This window comes from Drosophila grimshawi, unplaced genomic scaffold, assembly GCF_018153295.1.
Source record: "Drosophila grimshawi isolate 15287-2541.00 unplaced genomic scaffold, ASM1815329v1 contig_1377, whole genome shotgun sequence".
Taxonomy (NCBI): Eukaryota; Metazoa; Arthropoda; class Insecta; order Diptera; family Drosophilidae; genus Drosophila; species Drosophila grimshawi.
In genome coordinates this window covers 25722378-25736959 of record NW_025062900.1, presented here as the reverse complement: position 1 = coordinate 25736959, position 14582 = coordinate 25722378, and the positions used below count along the sequence as shown (strand labels likewise).

The 14582-nt window shown below is 38.5% G+C and overlaps 1 protein-coding gene across 1 annotated transcript in view; it reads left to right on the top strand.

Moving 5' to 3' along the window:
- The window catches only part of LOC6566856 (protein WBSCR14 homolog), a 33626-nt gene that overhangs the window by 17465 nt on the left and 1579 nt on the right, over window positions 1–14582 (top strand). The window contains exons 5-7 of the mRNA XM_001993480.2: window positions 12376–12505; window positions 12574–12660; window positions 12737–14347. Of these exons, the coding sequence (XP_001993516.1) occupies window positions 12376–12505; window positions 12574–12660; window positions 12737–14347 (1828 nt within the window). The remainder of the gene's footprint in view (window positions 1–12375; window positions 12506–12573; window positions 12661–12736; window positions 14348–14582) is intronic.

Here is a 14582-nt window from a genome sequence, read left to right as displayed (position 1 = left end):
TTGGCAACTGAATTTCATTAGTAATACTTTATTTTTTTGAAAGTAAGAATTGAGACATTTTAACTAATTTTAAGAAAATCCTTAAGAGGTTTATTTATTACTATTATTATTAGTATTTTACATTAATTGTCAACTGAATAGTTAAATTATTTTGGTGTCTGATTTGTATTTTGCTTCAACTCAAGGCTTTGACTCACCTGCCCGAGCACATTGTTAATTATCAATGGCATAATCATATAGATCCAGAGGGGCGTGAGCCAACAAATCACCAATATAACTTCGACCAAAGAGAACCGATCTTTGAACGTAGATATATAGCATATGCATGCAGAATCCAGTACAAAAAATAGAAAGGGAAATATCAAAGCTCCGCCAAACACTTGCAACATCTCCTCCTGGCACAACAATAATAATTCATCATGAATGCATAAGTTGCGAGCAAGTTCATCCATACTTATAAGATTCTCAACTCGTAGCTGATCTGCCTGGGCTTGCAGCAAGATCATCAAAACATGTACGAGGGATGTGTAGCAACTGATGACATAATCGATTCGCACGAAATGTATAAAGAGGCAAAAAAGGCTGAATACTTGATTTATCTGCTCGCTCTTATTCCAATTATTGATCGTAAAGTGGACAAAAATCGAGAAATAGAATAGGCTGACACCCAGCCAGATGCGATAATGCCAACGGGGCCGGCTCAATGCCAATGTATCCACTTTAAGGCGCCAGGCCAAATCTGTGAGTCGATTAAGCAAATGCTGTTGCAAGGGTTGATGGAGGCGTAGCCATAGATATAGCCATAACTCGGTTGCCGGTGAAGCAATGACAACAATTTGGTAAAATGATTGGCCCACACTCGACTCCATGCCCAAAAAATCGACGAAACTGTTAAGCACTTCTAAAAAGGCACCCAGTGTGAGGCACAATACCAACAGCTGTGCGCTGTAGGAACACCAAGTGGCATGCACCACATAGCGATGCAAGCATGTTGAGTAGTCGATATCAGTCAGGCCCAAAAAACGCTGATAGTGCAAAAAAGCGAACAGTCTTTCGGGCTGCATTTTATAAGAGCACTTTCTCTGTGTTTTCTGCCACAGGACAGAAGGTTAACTGAACTCGTCATTAAGCTCAAAGAACTGAATATCCGACAATGCAACGCATACAATGTATATCCAAAATCTAGATGGTAGATAAACTTTATATACGTTCATTAATAAATTAATTTTTTAAGTGCCTGCCACTATACAGGTGAAATTGTAAGTCTGCTACTATTGAATTAGCGGATGGAGTTATAGACCGATCGAAGTATAAAATATATTTTAATACTTATGCTCTCGTTACTAGATTGCTTCCTCATGTAGAGGCTTATTTTAAATTAAATATATAATTGTCAGCGAAATCGAATTATGTTTCGAGCCGGCGTTTGATTTGAAGAGTAGAATCAAAAGGCAGTAAAACTGAATCGTAGGTAAAATGGTATAATTAGAACCATATCAAAGAAGCTGACATGTTTTCTGATTTGATTGAAATTGGGCAGTTGACAACCACATTTAGCTATCCATGCTGGTAGTTGGTTAAAATTGTGTACAAATTTCTCCAAATGCATAGATTCGAATTCATCTACTATTATTTCTATAGATTTTCTTACTGTAGAAGTTTGTGAAAAGCTTCTGCGGTTAATATTCAATAGTTAGGGTATTTTCAACATATGTGGAATACATGATATAATCTCATTTACCATTTAAAAGCCAACAGGTTGTATGAATTTAAAGCAGACTCGGAACCAGTGTCTCGTTAATTAAACTCAAATGCTTTATTAGAGTATTGATAACCAGTGGCATACCAAAATAAAAAGAAACTGGTATAAGCCACCGGGACAGGGGATTTCCCAAAATGCGAACCGCTCCCCGTGGATACATGGCACACACAGATAGCATCCATGAATATACATAGAAAGCAGTCAACAACTTGAGCAGTTTCTTGCTAGCATAGCATACGCTATTAAACTGCTCCAGAGATATAAGGGGCCTAACATTAATGGAGTGAAATTGATCTGCTTGTGCCTGCGTCAAGGTCGCTATCATATTAACTAAGAATGAAGACTAACATATAACACATATTCCGTCTTGTTGTTAATATTCCAAAAATAATCAACAGATTGCCAGATTGACTCTAAGGCGCCTGGCTAAATGGTCTAATATCTACAGGAGATTGGTGCTGAAACCGTAGCCATATTCCGACAAGTGTATGTGTGGCTAGCATGGCCAAAACAACCATTTCCTGTCTCTAACAAGAGCTCCACATATGTCGCAACTATCGTAGCGAAAAATACATTAAGAACTGAAAGAATTAACAGCATCATCTCTAGAAATCGATATCGCACAGTCCTGGATATCATTTATAGTATATTCATAATTATGAAAACTTTTCACTTCCGTAGATTTGGCATCATTATATTACGATAGTACATCTGCACTTAAGTGTCGGGATTTCCTTGAGCACTTACCTGCACTGCCAGATTGTTGATTACCAAGGGTATAATTATATACAAACACGTTGGTATTGCCCAACTGAGAACGTACATCAATTCCATTAATGAGAAGCGTTCCTCCAAAGCGGCTAAATAGCAAATACATGTAGCTTCCAATAGATTTAATAGGTAAATGAATATAAAAGTGCCTCCAAATATATTATTAATCTCCTCCTCACATAGCAATAAAAGCTCTTCATGAAAGCACAAATTATTGGCTAGTTCCTTTTGAGAAATAAGAGGTCCCACTTCTTTAGTAATCAATTGATCTGCTTGTGCTTGGAGCACAACCGTTACGACATGAACTAGGGAGATATAGCACGTGATGATATAGTTGGTGCGCAAAATATACGCATAAAAGCCCAGATTGGCAAATATAAACACAGAGTTATTTACATTCCGACCAGTGTGAAAGATTATTAAAATATTGACGAGGTAGTACACGCTGATGCCTGACCAGAGGAGGTAGAGCCATCGAGGTCTGGTCAATTCCAATGTGTTCGCTTTTAGACGCCAGGCTAAATAAGTCAACATCTCTAACAGAATCCGTTGCGATTCTTGTTGAACGCGTAGCCAGATATTAATAAATATCTGAGTGATTGGCATGGACAAGATAAGAATGTGATGGAATTCATTTCCGAAGCTTGAAAGCATATCGACGAGAGGAAGACCCTTTTCAACAAGGGTACCAATAAGAGCGACGAATAAAATAGTTAGCATCAATAACTGAATTGTATAGGAAACCCAATTTCCATTGATTATATAGCATTTTAAATTTGTTGAGTAATCGATGTCTGTCAGTCCCAAATAACGTTGATAGTGTATAAATGTCAAAAGTTTTCCTTTTCGTAGATTAAGCAACATTCTGTTGGAAAAATCAACTGCGCTTTCTTAAACGTCGTATGACTAACTGAATTGGTGCGTAGCCTCAATGCAATTATGTGAAATCAGCCGGAAGAGCTTTATAAATTCGAATTAATTAGTAAATTGGGTGCTAGTGACAAGATCAAGTATAGTTCACATCGTGCTGGTGTATAATAAATAAGTTGTTCGACTGAGGCATACCAGGTGTATTTAGATTAATTTGAAAGATAACCCCAACATTTTTGGTGAGTAAAGGCCAACTAGCAATTGTCATATGGCGGTAATAAAAGCGGATAAAGTGTTTACCCTGTAAAACTAGAAATTGGGTTCTACTCAAGGAAATACAAGTTTACAAACCTCATTATTAAATACTTATCCACACAACCGCAATTTTCTCACATTGATAGTAGACAGATACTCGAATAAAATCAAAAGTGAATTTAATACTCTAACAAAGATAAAAACAAAGGAAACAGGAAGGAAGCATGCTGGAAACCCTTAGTAACATGTAGGAAAACCAATGGGCTACGTCTCCAAATATAGTCAATTCTTTATATACATCAGTAGTCAAGCCCAACAGGACTCTATGATTGATCTCGCTAAAACTACAAGATTTTATAGCAATGCCTCGGAGTAGGTTAGTTTGGCAAACCGACGAGCAGGCTAATATTCTATCCTCACTCCCTGATAAATACCCTTCTGTTTATTTCTAGCCATCTACAACCACTTATGCGTAAGTTGTCAAGAGTAGCAGGAATAAAAATCCCCCACTTACCAGTAAAAGATTATTTACCAAAGTAATCAGTTTTCGACTACAAGCTTCAGAAATATGGCGATATATTATAAATTTAACCCATTTGGGAATAGGGAAAATGAGCTGTAACACACCAAACCAAATCGTTCCTATTTGTATTGAGCAGTCGACAGCCTAGAAATCTAACATAAACCATTATTTTGAAAGGGTGCGATAAAAATTGCAATCAATATTAATAAGAACTCACCTGGGTTGCCAGATTGTTGATTACCAAGGGCATACAAAAATACAAACAAGTTGGTATCGCCCAACTGAACGAATACATAACATCCATTAATGAGAAGTGATCCTCTAATGTTGTTATATAGCAAGTACATGTACCTTCCATTATAAAATATAGGATAATAAATACAAAAGGTCCGCCATAAATATGACTAATCTTCTCCTGACATAGCAATAGTAGCTCGTCATGAATTCGCAAATTGTCGACCAGTTCCTCCAGAGATATAAGAGATCCCGCATCCCTAGTAAACAACTGATCTGCTTGTGTATGGAGCAAAACATTTATGACATGAACTAGGGATGTATAGCTGATGATGATATAGGTTGTGCGAAAAATATGCACATAGATGCCCATATTGGATAACAAATATACAGTGTTATTGACGCTCCAATTTATACGGGAGTCATTTAAAATAAAGCCGACGTAGTACACGCTGATGCCTGTCCAGATGAGGTAAAGCCTTCGAGGGCGGCGCAATTGCAATGTATTCACTTTTAGACTCCAGGCTAAGCGAGTTAACATCTGTAACAGAATCTTTTGCGATTCTTGTTGAAAGCGTAGCCAGATATTAATAAATATTTGAGTGATTGGCATTAACAAAACGATGAATTTATTAAATTTGTTAGCAGTGCTTGAATGCAAATCCGAAAACGCGATGGGATTTGCGGATAAAGTACTGACAATAGCGACGAATAAAATAATCAGCACTAATAACTGAATAGTGTGAGCGAACCAATTTCCATTGATTATATAGCATTTTGAATTTGTTGAGTAATCGATGTCCGTCAGTCCGAAATAACGTTGATAGTGTATAAATGTCAAAAGTTTTCCAAGCCGTGCATTTAGCAACATTCTGCCAGAAAAAAACACATGCGCTTTCTTTAACGTCGTGTGACTAACTGAATTGGTAGGTAGCATGAGAAAATTATTTGAAATCAGTCGGAAGATCTTTATAAATTTTAATTAATTAATTGACTGTGTGCTCTTATTTATTACACTGTAAAAAATATAGGATTCGACAGGGGAATACCAGGTATATTTAGATAATCTTTAAATATAACCATAACATTTTTAACAAGTAGAGACAAATCAGAGCGGATTATAATTTGGGCTCTACTCAAGGAATTACAAGTTTCCAACCCTTATTATTTAAGGCTTATTCACACAACCGCTTACTTAAAAAATAGCCCACATTTTTGTTTGGCATTGATTGTCAACAGGAAACTCGACTAGAGTTTAAACTGAACTTAATGCCCAAACAATAGTAAAAACAGAGGAAACAAGAGGGAACAGCTGCACTATAAACTTGCAGGAAAGCCATTGGTGTCAAATGGGCAATGTACCCAAGTATATTCAATTTTCTATACACATCAGAAGTCAATTACAAAAGGACTCTACACACTAGCCCAGGTGATACACAGAGAGAGGACAAAGCACGGAGTCAAACCTCTCATAAATTCCTCAAGAGGGGGAATGGACTCAATATGTCTAGATCCTTCGAGAATCACAACTTGTTTCAACAATGCCTCGATTTAGGCAAGGAGAAAGTGACCGGACATGGTACTACTATATCCCTGCTCTCTGATAGTTTCTACCGACTAATATTCAGCGAAAACGGCTTCTGCAGAAGGTGTCAAGTGTAGCAAAAATCACAGTCATCGAAACACTTCTTCCCCTCTTGGTCAGCACTTACCAGAAAAATATTAATTACCTAGGGAGGAGTTCCTTAGCCGATTTAAATTAGCTAGCAGATGTTCCGGAATTAAAACCCAACCAAGTCGGGCATATTTGTATCGAGCATTCGACAGCCGAGAAATCTAACCTAGTGCTTATATTGACTGTGAGTTAACTCCAACGGACCCAAATGATTGATGTGATGACTGATGTAGCGGGACTTCATATTTTTGCAGCGGGTGCAACAAATCTTTTTGTTTACCGCAATTGCGATTGATAAGTATGCAGGGTATACATCAGTCGATAGTTCTTTTGATTTTATCATCGATGTTTGGTATAAAACTCTCTATGCATGTGAAATCCTTTGTCTTCCTTATGGCGAAATGACCTCTGTCGTGTGCCTACTTACTATTTGCATTTACATATCTTTAGGAACTACTATTAGTTCGTCATCAAGCAACTTGTAAAGAAGTTTTCATGAAATAATTCTCAATGCTCTGGGTTTCAGCAAGTAGCTTTATTATTGTTTTCAGATTGTATCGATAACAATCGATATGATTTCGTCGCCTATGGTCATTATTGAATATTGTGATAGGGCATCCACATGCTTCATGTGCGAGCCAGAACGGTGCTCGACTTCTTATTAAAATACGTCTAAAGGCGATACCCATCTTGCTACACTTGTGCAAAAGTTATGCTTCCCTAAAGTTTTATAAACGCATTGCAGTTCGATGTGCGTGCGTTGCCATTTTACTCACAAAATATACTGAATGTAACTGACCGTCGTCTGGAGATTTGCATATTAAAATAGCTCCAAAATCATATATTAATGCATCGGTATGCGCTTCGATATCATACTTTTGATGTTATATGTTCAACACAGTCATATCAGTCAAAAGTTGAAATAAGAGTACAGCTGTGGACAAATTTTCTAAAATATACAGTAAGACTCAAAAAAAACTGTGCGACTGTTTAAGTGTCTGCCGCGTTTTAAACTTAAAAACTGCTTCTTTTTTAGTGGCGTTGGGTACAGCTTTGGAAATTTAATAATATGCCTTACAAATTGGATTCGCGTTTGCCGAAAGTTGAATTCCTTCAAATTTAGCTCAACCCCGTACTCATTTAATTTAACATTTAAAACTCTAAATATGGCAAAGCAAATATTAATAATAATAAAATAAATATGCGAGTAAGCGGTCTGAAAGTTGCATTGATGTGTATTTGGAATATTCCCGAATTTGACAGACCAAACGGAGTCTTACAAAATTGATATAGACTTTGGGTTACAAAAGACGTAAATTGCATACTTCCTTCAGCTAGTGGAACATGGAAAAATCCGTTCTTCAAACAATGTTGCGCACTTCATGTTATTTAACAGAACATCTTTTGATGTTAACCCAATGTTTATTTTTCACAACGCGTACATTTCAGCTTGTTGTTGTCCGAGTTGCTAACACTTAAAACATTTTTCCTGTCTTTATTTTTGCACTTGTTTGAAAAATGTCTAATTTCATCATAATTGAAACAATAATTTTAGTTTTTTCCGTTCATACAGCTTTAATCGTTTTCGCTTTACCGAATTCCTCACTCTTTCTCATATTTCCATACAATTTTTCAGCCTTTCAGTTTTTTTTCAAAATAATTCAAAAATAGTCCTTCGCACCATATAGAATCGATTTTTTTATTGAAAGTTCGCTAATTCCATCGATCCCATATTGCATATCTTCAACTTTCCGACGAGATGCAAAAGCTTTCATTCTCGCTCAATTGCATGTGTATTTGTTTGACACTCTTGATTTAAATTAACTCAAAAGAGCATTCCTCAATGCTTGCCACGAATTCAAATGTTTTTCACTCAACACAAATAGCTTGGCAATGCCTCTAAGCGATTTCTTAGCAAAAATTACTTTTTGTCTGTCAGTCCAACACATAATTTTCGTCACTAACCTCGAACACTCTTCTTTTTAATTATACCCTGAACTCATTAAAAATGTGTAAAAAGGTTATAATGGTTTTCTGCAGATGTACAGTGCCTCGCATTTCAACTGGAACTGTATGTAACAGGCAGAAGGAAGCATCTCCGACCCCATAAAGTATATATTCTTGATCAGGGTCAACAGCCGAGTCGATATAGTCTGTATGACACGCAGGAGATATCAGAGACTATAAGAGCTAGAGACTTTAAATTTGGAATATAGGATCTCGTATACCAGGCGCAGATCAAGTTTGCTTTATTTGATCGATAACTGCCTACGTTTCTCTAATATCGATACATGTAAATTTCCGATAGTAATAAATGCTACACTTTTAAAGGCAGAATCTTCTATTAATATTATTGATCAACTGCTATTATTGATCATCAGACCCAAGTTAGCAGCAGCCGCAAGCATTTTATGTATGCATAAATACGCGTGCACATGCGTAAGAAAGAGATGGCATGATAACAGACGCGAGCGAAGATTTGTTTTTCTGTGTATTCTGCAGAGCCCCGTTACCCCGTTACGATTGTGTGTACGTATACATGTATGTATATGTATGAATATTCACGTGCATGTCGGCAGCGCGCACTTGCAGACCTGCTCACATTTTGGTGCAAAACTTTGAAAGGGAAATTTTAAAATACAACTAGAATATATTTAACAACTGGGTTCAGGGTAAATCGTAGTCGATCTCACTCGACTACAGTACACTTATTTTATTTCATTTTTTTTCATAGCAGGGCACAACTGTTTTTCATCGTTATGCTCTTCGTTCGTTACTCGACGTGCCGTGTTTTTTACCATCCCTGTTGCTTCTCGGTCATCATTGATGCTTCTGCCCAGATCGGTTTCTTCAATGATGTTCGCTCCATGCTCGTGTTCTTCGATCTCTTCATTGATGCCTTCTTCATCAACGCCGTGTTGCAACGGCATATTTTCAGCATTTTAACTTAATTTTAAAACCACTGAACTCGTTTAACCGATTTCTATTGGCTCTGTCTCCTTCCCCCTCGAATATAAATTGGCGCATTAGTCATTAAAAGTTGCCATCTTTACTTAAGTTAATTAATTTCAGTTAATCACACTGCTGAAAAACTTCGTCGTTCTTAATTTCACGCTTTCGTCGTTTTTATTGTTTAATTTATTTTTATTATTATTTTTATTTTTCATTCGTCGTCTTGCGAATTCGCTCCCGTTGTTGTTGTATATTTTCGTCGTTGTAGTTGGGATTGGCCTCAGAAGCCACAAACCAACCCGCGTTCATATTGAATGGAACACAATTGCAAACTATGACACGCATAGCTGACCTGAACTCGAACTTTTGAAATAAGAAGAACAACACCATGCAAAATTGATGATACCTTTAGAAATTTATATGTAATACTTAAAATTAAAATAGCATCTAAAGTAATTTGCTACTCACCTGTTTGGCCACTGAATTGACTATCAGAGGCATACTAAGAGACCAGAAAATTGGTAGTATCCAACTAAGTACGAATAGGACTTCCACTAGCGAAAAGCGCTGCTCCAATGTGGCTATATAACATACACATATTGCATCCAGTACAGTGTATAGAAAAAGAAATATCAAAGCGATGCCAAAAACCAGTACAATCTCCTCCTGACAGATCAAAATTAGCTCATCGTGAATGCTCAAATTGTTGGCCAGTTCCTCTGGTGATATAAGTGGAACTGTGCGAAGTTGATCTGCTTGTGCCTGAAGCAAGATCATCACCACATAAACGAGGGATGTGTAGCACGTGATGATGTAGTTGGTGCGCACAAGCAGAACAATGTAGCCCAGCATGATGACATGATAGCCCAAATCGTGAGTAATGTTCCAGTAAAAGCGAGCTACTACAATATCGCAAGCATAAAACAGGCTGATGACTATCCAGAAGCGGTAATGCCAACGAGGGCAATTCAATTGCATTGTATTAACATTTAGACGACAGGCTAATCGAATTATTATCTGCAGAAGAGTTCGCTGCGATTCTTGTTGGAAACGTAGCCAGATATATACTAATATCTGCGTGATTGGGGCGGTTAAAATATACATGTGATGAAATTCGTTTCCCGTTTCCGAACTCATATCCACGATGCGTCCTACGAGCGCACTGTAAAAGCAAGCTATCTGAATGATCTGCATAAGCAACTGAATGGAATAAGAACACAAATTTCCATTGATCACATAGCATTCTGCACTTTTTGAGTAATCGATATCGGTTAGTCCAAGAAAACGTTGATAGTGTATAAATTTCAAAAGTTTTCCACGCCGTAATGCAGATTTCATTATGAGCGGAAAATTTGCGCGTACTTTACATTAAGTCCATCTGGTAACTGAATTCGCGCGTCTTGAGTCAATTTCTTTTTACTTAACTGCTGCTTCAATCAGCTGAAGTGAGATTTTATCCGAAATATTATGCTCTTTAATAATGTATAGAAATGGTCGTATTCAAACGTGCCCACTATTAATTCGTATATCAAGCTTTTTATGAATTGGAGGAACAAAACATTATGAAATCGCTGAACAAAACTTAAGTTAATTGCTGCTTTAATGAATTACATAGTTGAAGTGTGCTTCTAGGATAATTATTATTGTTATCATGTCCTGTCTATAACAAGCGAACTAAGTTTCAGTTTCCCAATATGCGAAAGCGCAAATGATTTCCGTTTTGATAAGGCACGCCATTAAGCTACCGCTTTCAAAACGAAATAATTATTTTCATACATATGAAAATGCAATAAACACGCACTTGCAACAATTTTTATTATTTAATTATTATTTTGCCGTTCTCAGGACTGCAAACTAGCTTATAAATATATTTTAAATAAATATATTGTGAGCACACCTTTTTTTACATTTAAATTTTGTGAGTAATTAGTGTCTGCCTTTCTTTAAAAAAAAAAAAAAAAAAATAAAAATAAATGTCAATTTGTCCTTATCAATTTACAATAGCAATTAAAAGCATTGTTGTAGTGAAATGTATATGTAAATGTAACGGCGGAATTGAAATTCACATCGCTTACAAAATTCTACGAAATTTAGCGGACTGGAACGGAAAAGGGAGATTTTAGTAAAAGATTTGCACCAATTCGAGAGCGTTTGTTTTTTTGTATTTTTTTCTTGCTACACACGTTTCTGCCAGTTGCAATCAGTTTTGCTAAACTTTAAACTAAAAACTGTTTATTGAACTCTTCAGTTAAGTCGCTGAATAACATTCGCATACATATATAGATGCCAACTGGTGTCAACCATCTCAGTGGTAGTAGCATTTTCGTGTAAGAGCATCCGGGAATCACTAAAGCGTCGCCAAACATATTCACCATCTCCTGCTGGCTAATTCGCCGAAGTTTATCGTTCAGATGCAGATTGTGGGCCACTTCAACCGGACATATTTTACTGGCACACAGATATTGTTCCAGCTGAGTTACCAAGGAGGTGCACGAGCCGCACATAGAAGCCCAGAAAGGTCGAATGAACCAGCTGTGAATTCGAATAAAATATCACAGTTATTACACAATCGAGGCACAATAGGACCCAAAGATAATGCCAATGGGAACTTAGCTTGTCCAGACTATCAACTTAAAGTCTGGCGGCCACTCGGCTCAATCCCTGCAGCAAGATTAGCTGAGACTGCTGATGTAGACGCATCCAAGTATTGGCATTCAATTGCATAAAAGACACAGCCAGGATGTAATTCAAAGACCATTGAAAGAATGTCTTGAAAATGCACGAGACCAAAATGCCCTGCACGAGAAAGCACATAATAATCGAGATGCAGCTCGATTTCAGTAACATCTCAAGCGATTGGAAAGTCCAGATTCGAGACGCATTTTGAATAACGATTTTCGCTCTATGCAAAAGTTGTATTCGTCATTTAATTACCGCAAATGCATCTGTTAGCTGAGCACTTTGTAGTGTAAGATTGAGAGTCCAATAATTAAATTACTTAATAACATACATATCACTAGGAGACATAAAAATAAGGAAACAAGATTTTGAACTTTAAATAAAAGCTGTATCACAAAAATCAAATGACAAACATTAAAAATGAACAAGCTCTTCATAATAAAATTTGAATGAGTAATGAGATTATAGCGATAAAAGAAAGACAGCAATTGGTTTTATGTATGTGAAAGAGATTGATTACAGAGACTATATAATCTTTTGACGGACGCAATTAAGCAAATACCTTTATTATACCCGTTTCAGTAATTTTAATTGTAGTTATGATACTGTTAAGATAGCGCTAAACATTTTCTCACTTCAATATCCCTTTTGCAGAAAAGTGAATTGGACTTTTTGGAATGGTCTCCGCTGAACGATAGAAACTTAATGCCAGACGACTGGACAACAGATACATTGTTCTCGGCAATAAATGTACCATTTCCCTTTCCCGATTCCAGAGAGATCGGTAAGTGCCTAAGCTTGAAATTAATTAACCAAAACGCTTGGCTAATTTGTTTATTGTAATATTCACAGCACGCGGTGCAGGCATTGCGGATTTTATACAGCCAAGTCTGGGACCGCTGCAACCGAATTTAGATGATATCGATATTACGTTCTCAGGTATATTTTCTATATATATACATATGTGTACTTTAATATATTTACTAATAAAAATGATGTCTTTGTTTTGCAATAGATTTGCTCACCACGACCTCGTCGCGTTTGCCACCTGTGCCCGAGGAGGGCACCGATGCGGATATGCTTAAGGGCGACGACTATTGCCTGCCTGCAATTGTTGGCGCTCCGCACACGCTCTACACCAGCGACAACATGATGGATGTGGTGGCCACCAGCAGCGGAGGCAGTGGAGGTGGGAATGCTCAAGTGGATGCCAGCATGCTGGGGTTGAATACGCCCAACATTGGTAACATGGGCTACGGCGACATTGGACAACAGTTTACGGCGGCGAGGCAAGCGCAACAAACGGTCAACGAATCGCAGCAACAGCAACTGCTGAGCGATAGTCAGGCGACGCGATTGCATACAGTGAAGCACTTTGGTTCCATTGGCAGCAATGATAGCAGCAATCGTTGCTCCGTCGGCGACAGTTTCTCCAGCAAAAGCGTTATCAACGGACGTGTTGCTAAGAATACGCAGCGTCCTTTCCGCCGGGAGCCGCACAACTACGACAAGGCACAGCCGACGCTGCACCAGACGAACCTCTATCAGCAGATGCTGGCCGAGCAGCAAAAGAATCAGCAGCAGCATCTGAGTGGCGGCGCCGTGTTGCAGGCGTATCAGACGCCCCAACAGCAGCAGCAGCAACAACAGCAGCAACAGCAGCAACAATTGCAACAGCAACAACAGCAGCAGCAGCCGCGGCTGCACTTTCCTACGCAACAGCAACAGCAACAAAACGCTTACAATACACAAGGTTTCTTGAACAACTATACGGATAGTTATCAGCAACAGCAGCAGCAGCAGCAGCAACAACAGCTGGCCCCACAGCAGCAGCAACTTAATGTCAAAGTGGAACCGCATCAGTCAGACATGATGTCCTTATTAAGCGATGGTGCCTACAATTCAATTAGTTACAAACCATACCCGCAGTTTAAAAAGTCAGCTTCAACCGGCACCTTTTTGAATATGCCACGCGTTCCACAACAACAACAGCAGCAGCAGCAGCAGCAACAACAGCAGCAGCAACAAAGTTATTTGCAACAAGAGCAGCAGCAGTCGCAACTGCAGATGCAACAGTCCCTGCCGTTGGGCTTGGGTCTAAGCGCACAACAACTTATACAGCTGACACGCCAGCAACAAGCGAACACTGCACAGCAGCAGCAACATCTGCAGATGCAACAACAAACTGTCGCCAGTCTGCTGTTGCCACAGCAGCAATCGCAACAGCAACAGTCGCAGCAGCAACAACAGCAGCCTGCCGTCAGCGTTGCCTCCTGGGCAACGCCCAACACAACCATCTTGCCCAAGGAGATGCATCGCTCAAATAGTCTCCCCCTAAATGTATCGCTACCCAAGCTCATCCATCACGAACAGCAGCAACAACCGCAACAGCAACAACAGCAGCAGCAGCAGCAACAGTTCGCCATGCCCAAATATCATGTGAAAAGCAAGGCACGGGGTCGCAGCAACTCATACACAGTTATTGCCGCCGGCGGCGGTTCGCCGATCAACAATGGACATGGTAACATAAGCAACAGTTGCAGCAATTTGCTCGTCACACAACAAATGCAGCAGGCGACCAGCGATCCCATGCTCAATAGCACTCTAGCCCAACTGCTGACGTCGAGTAAGTTTATCTATCTAGAAATCTTCGCCTTTATGTATTAGCTTTTTTGCTTGAGCGATTATCAACTGATCAATCTAGATGGTGCATTATCAGAATTAGTTTCCGGATTTCTAAAATAGTCTATAGAGAAATGTGTTAAATGAGTGCAAATTCCAGTCTGACAAAGGCAGTTTCTTAAAATAGAAATAATAGGTCAGTTAGGTAGAATTAAATACCAGCTGTTATCTTATGTAAG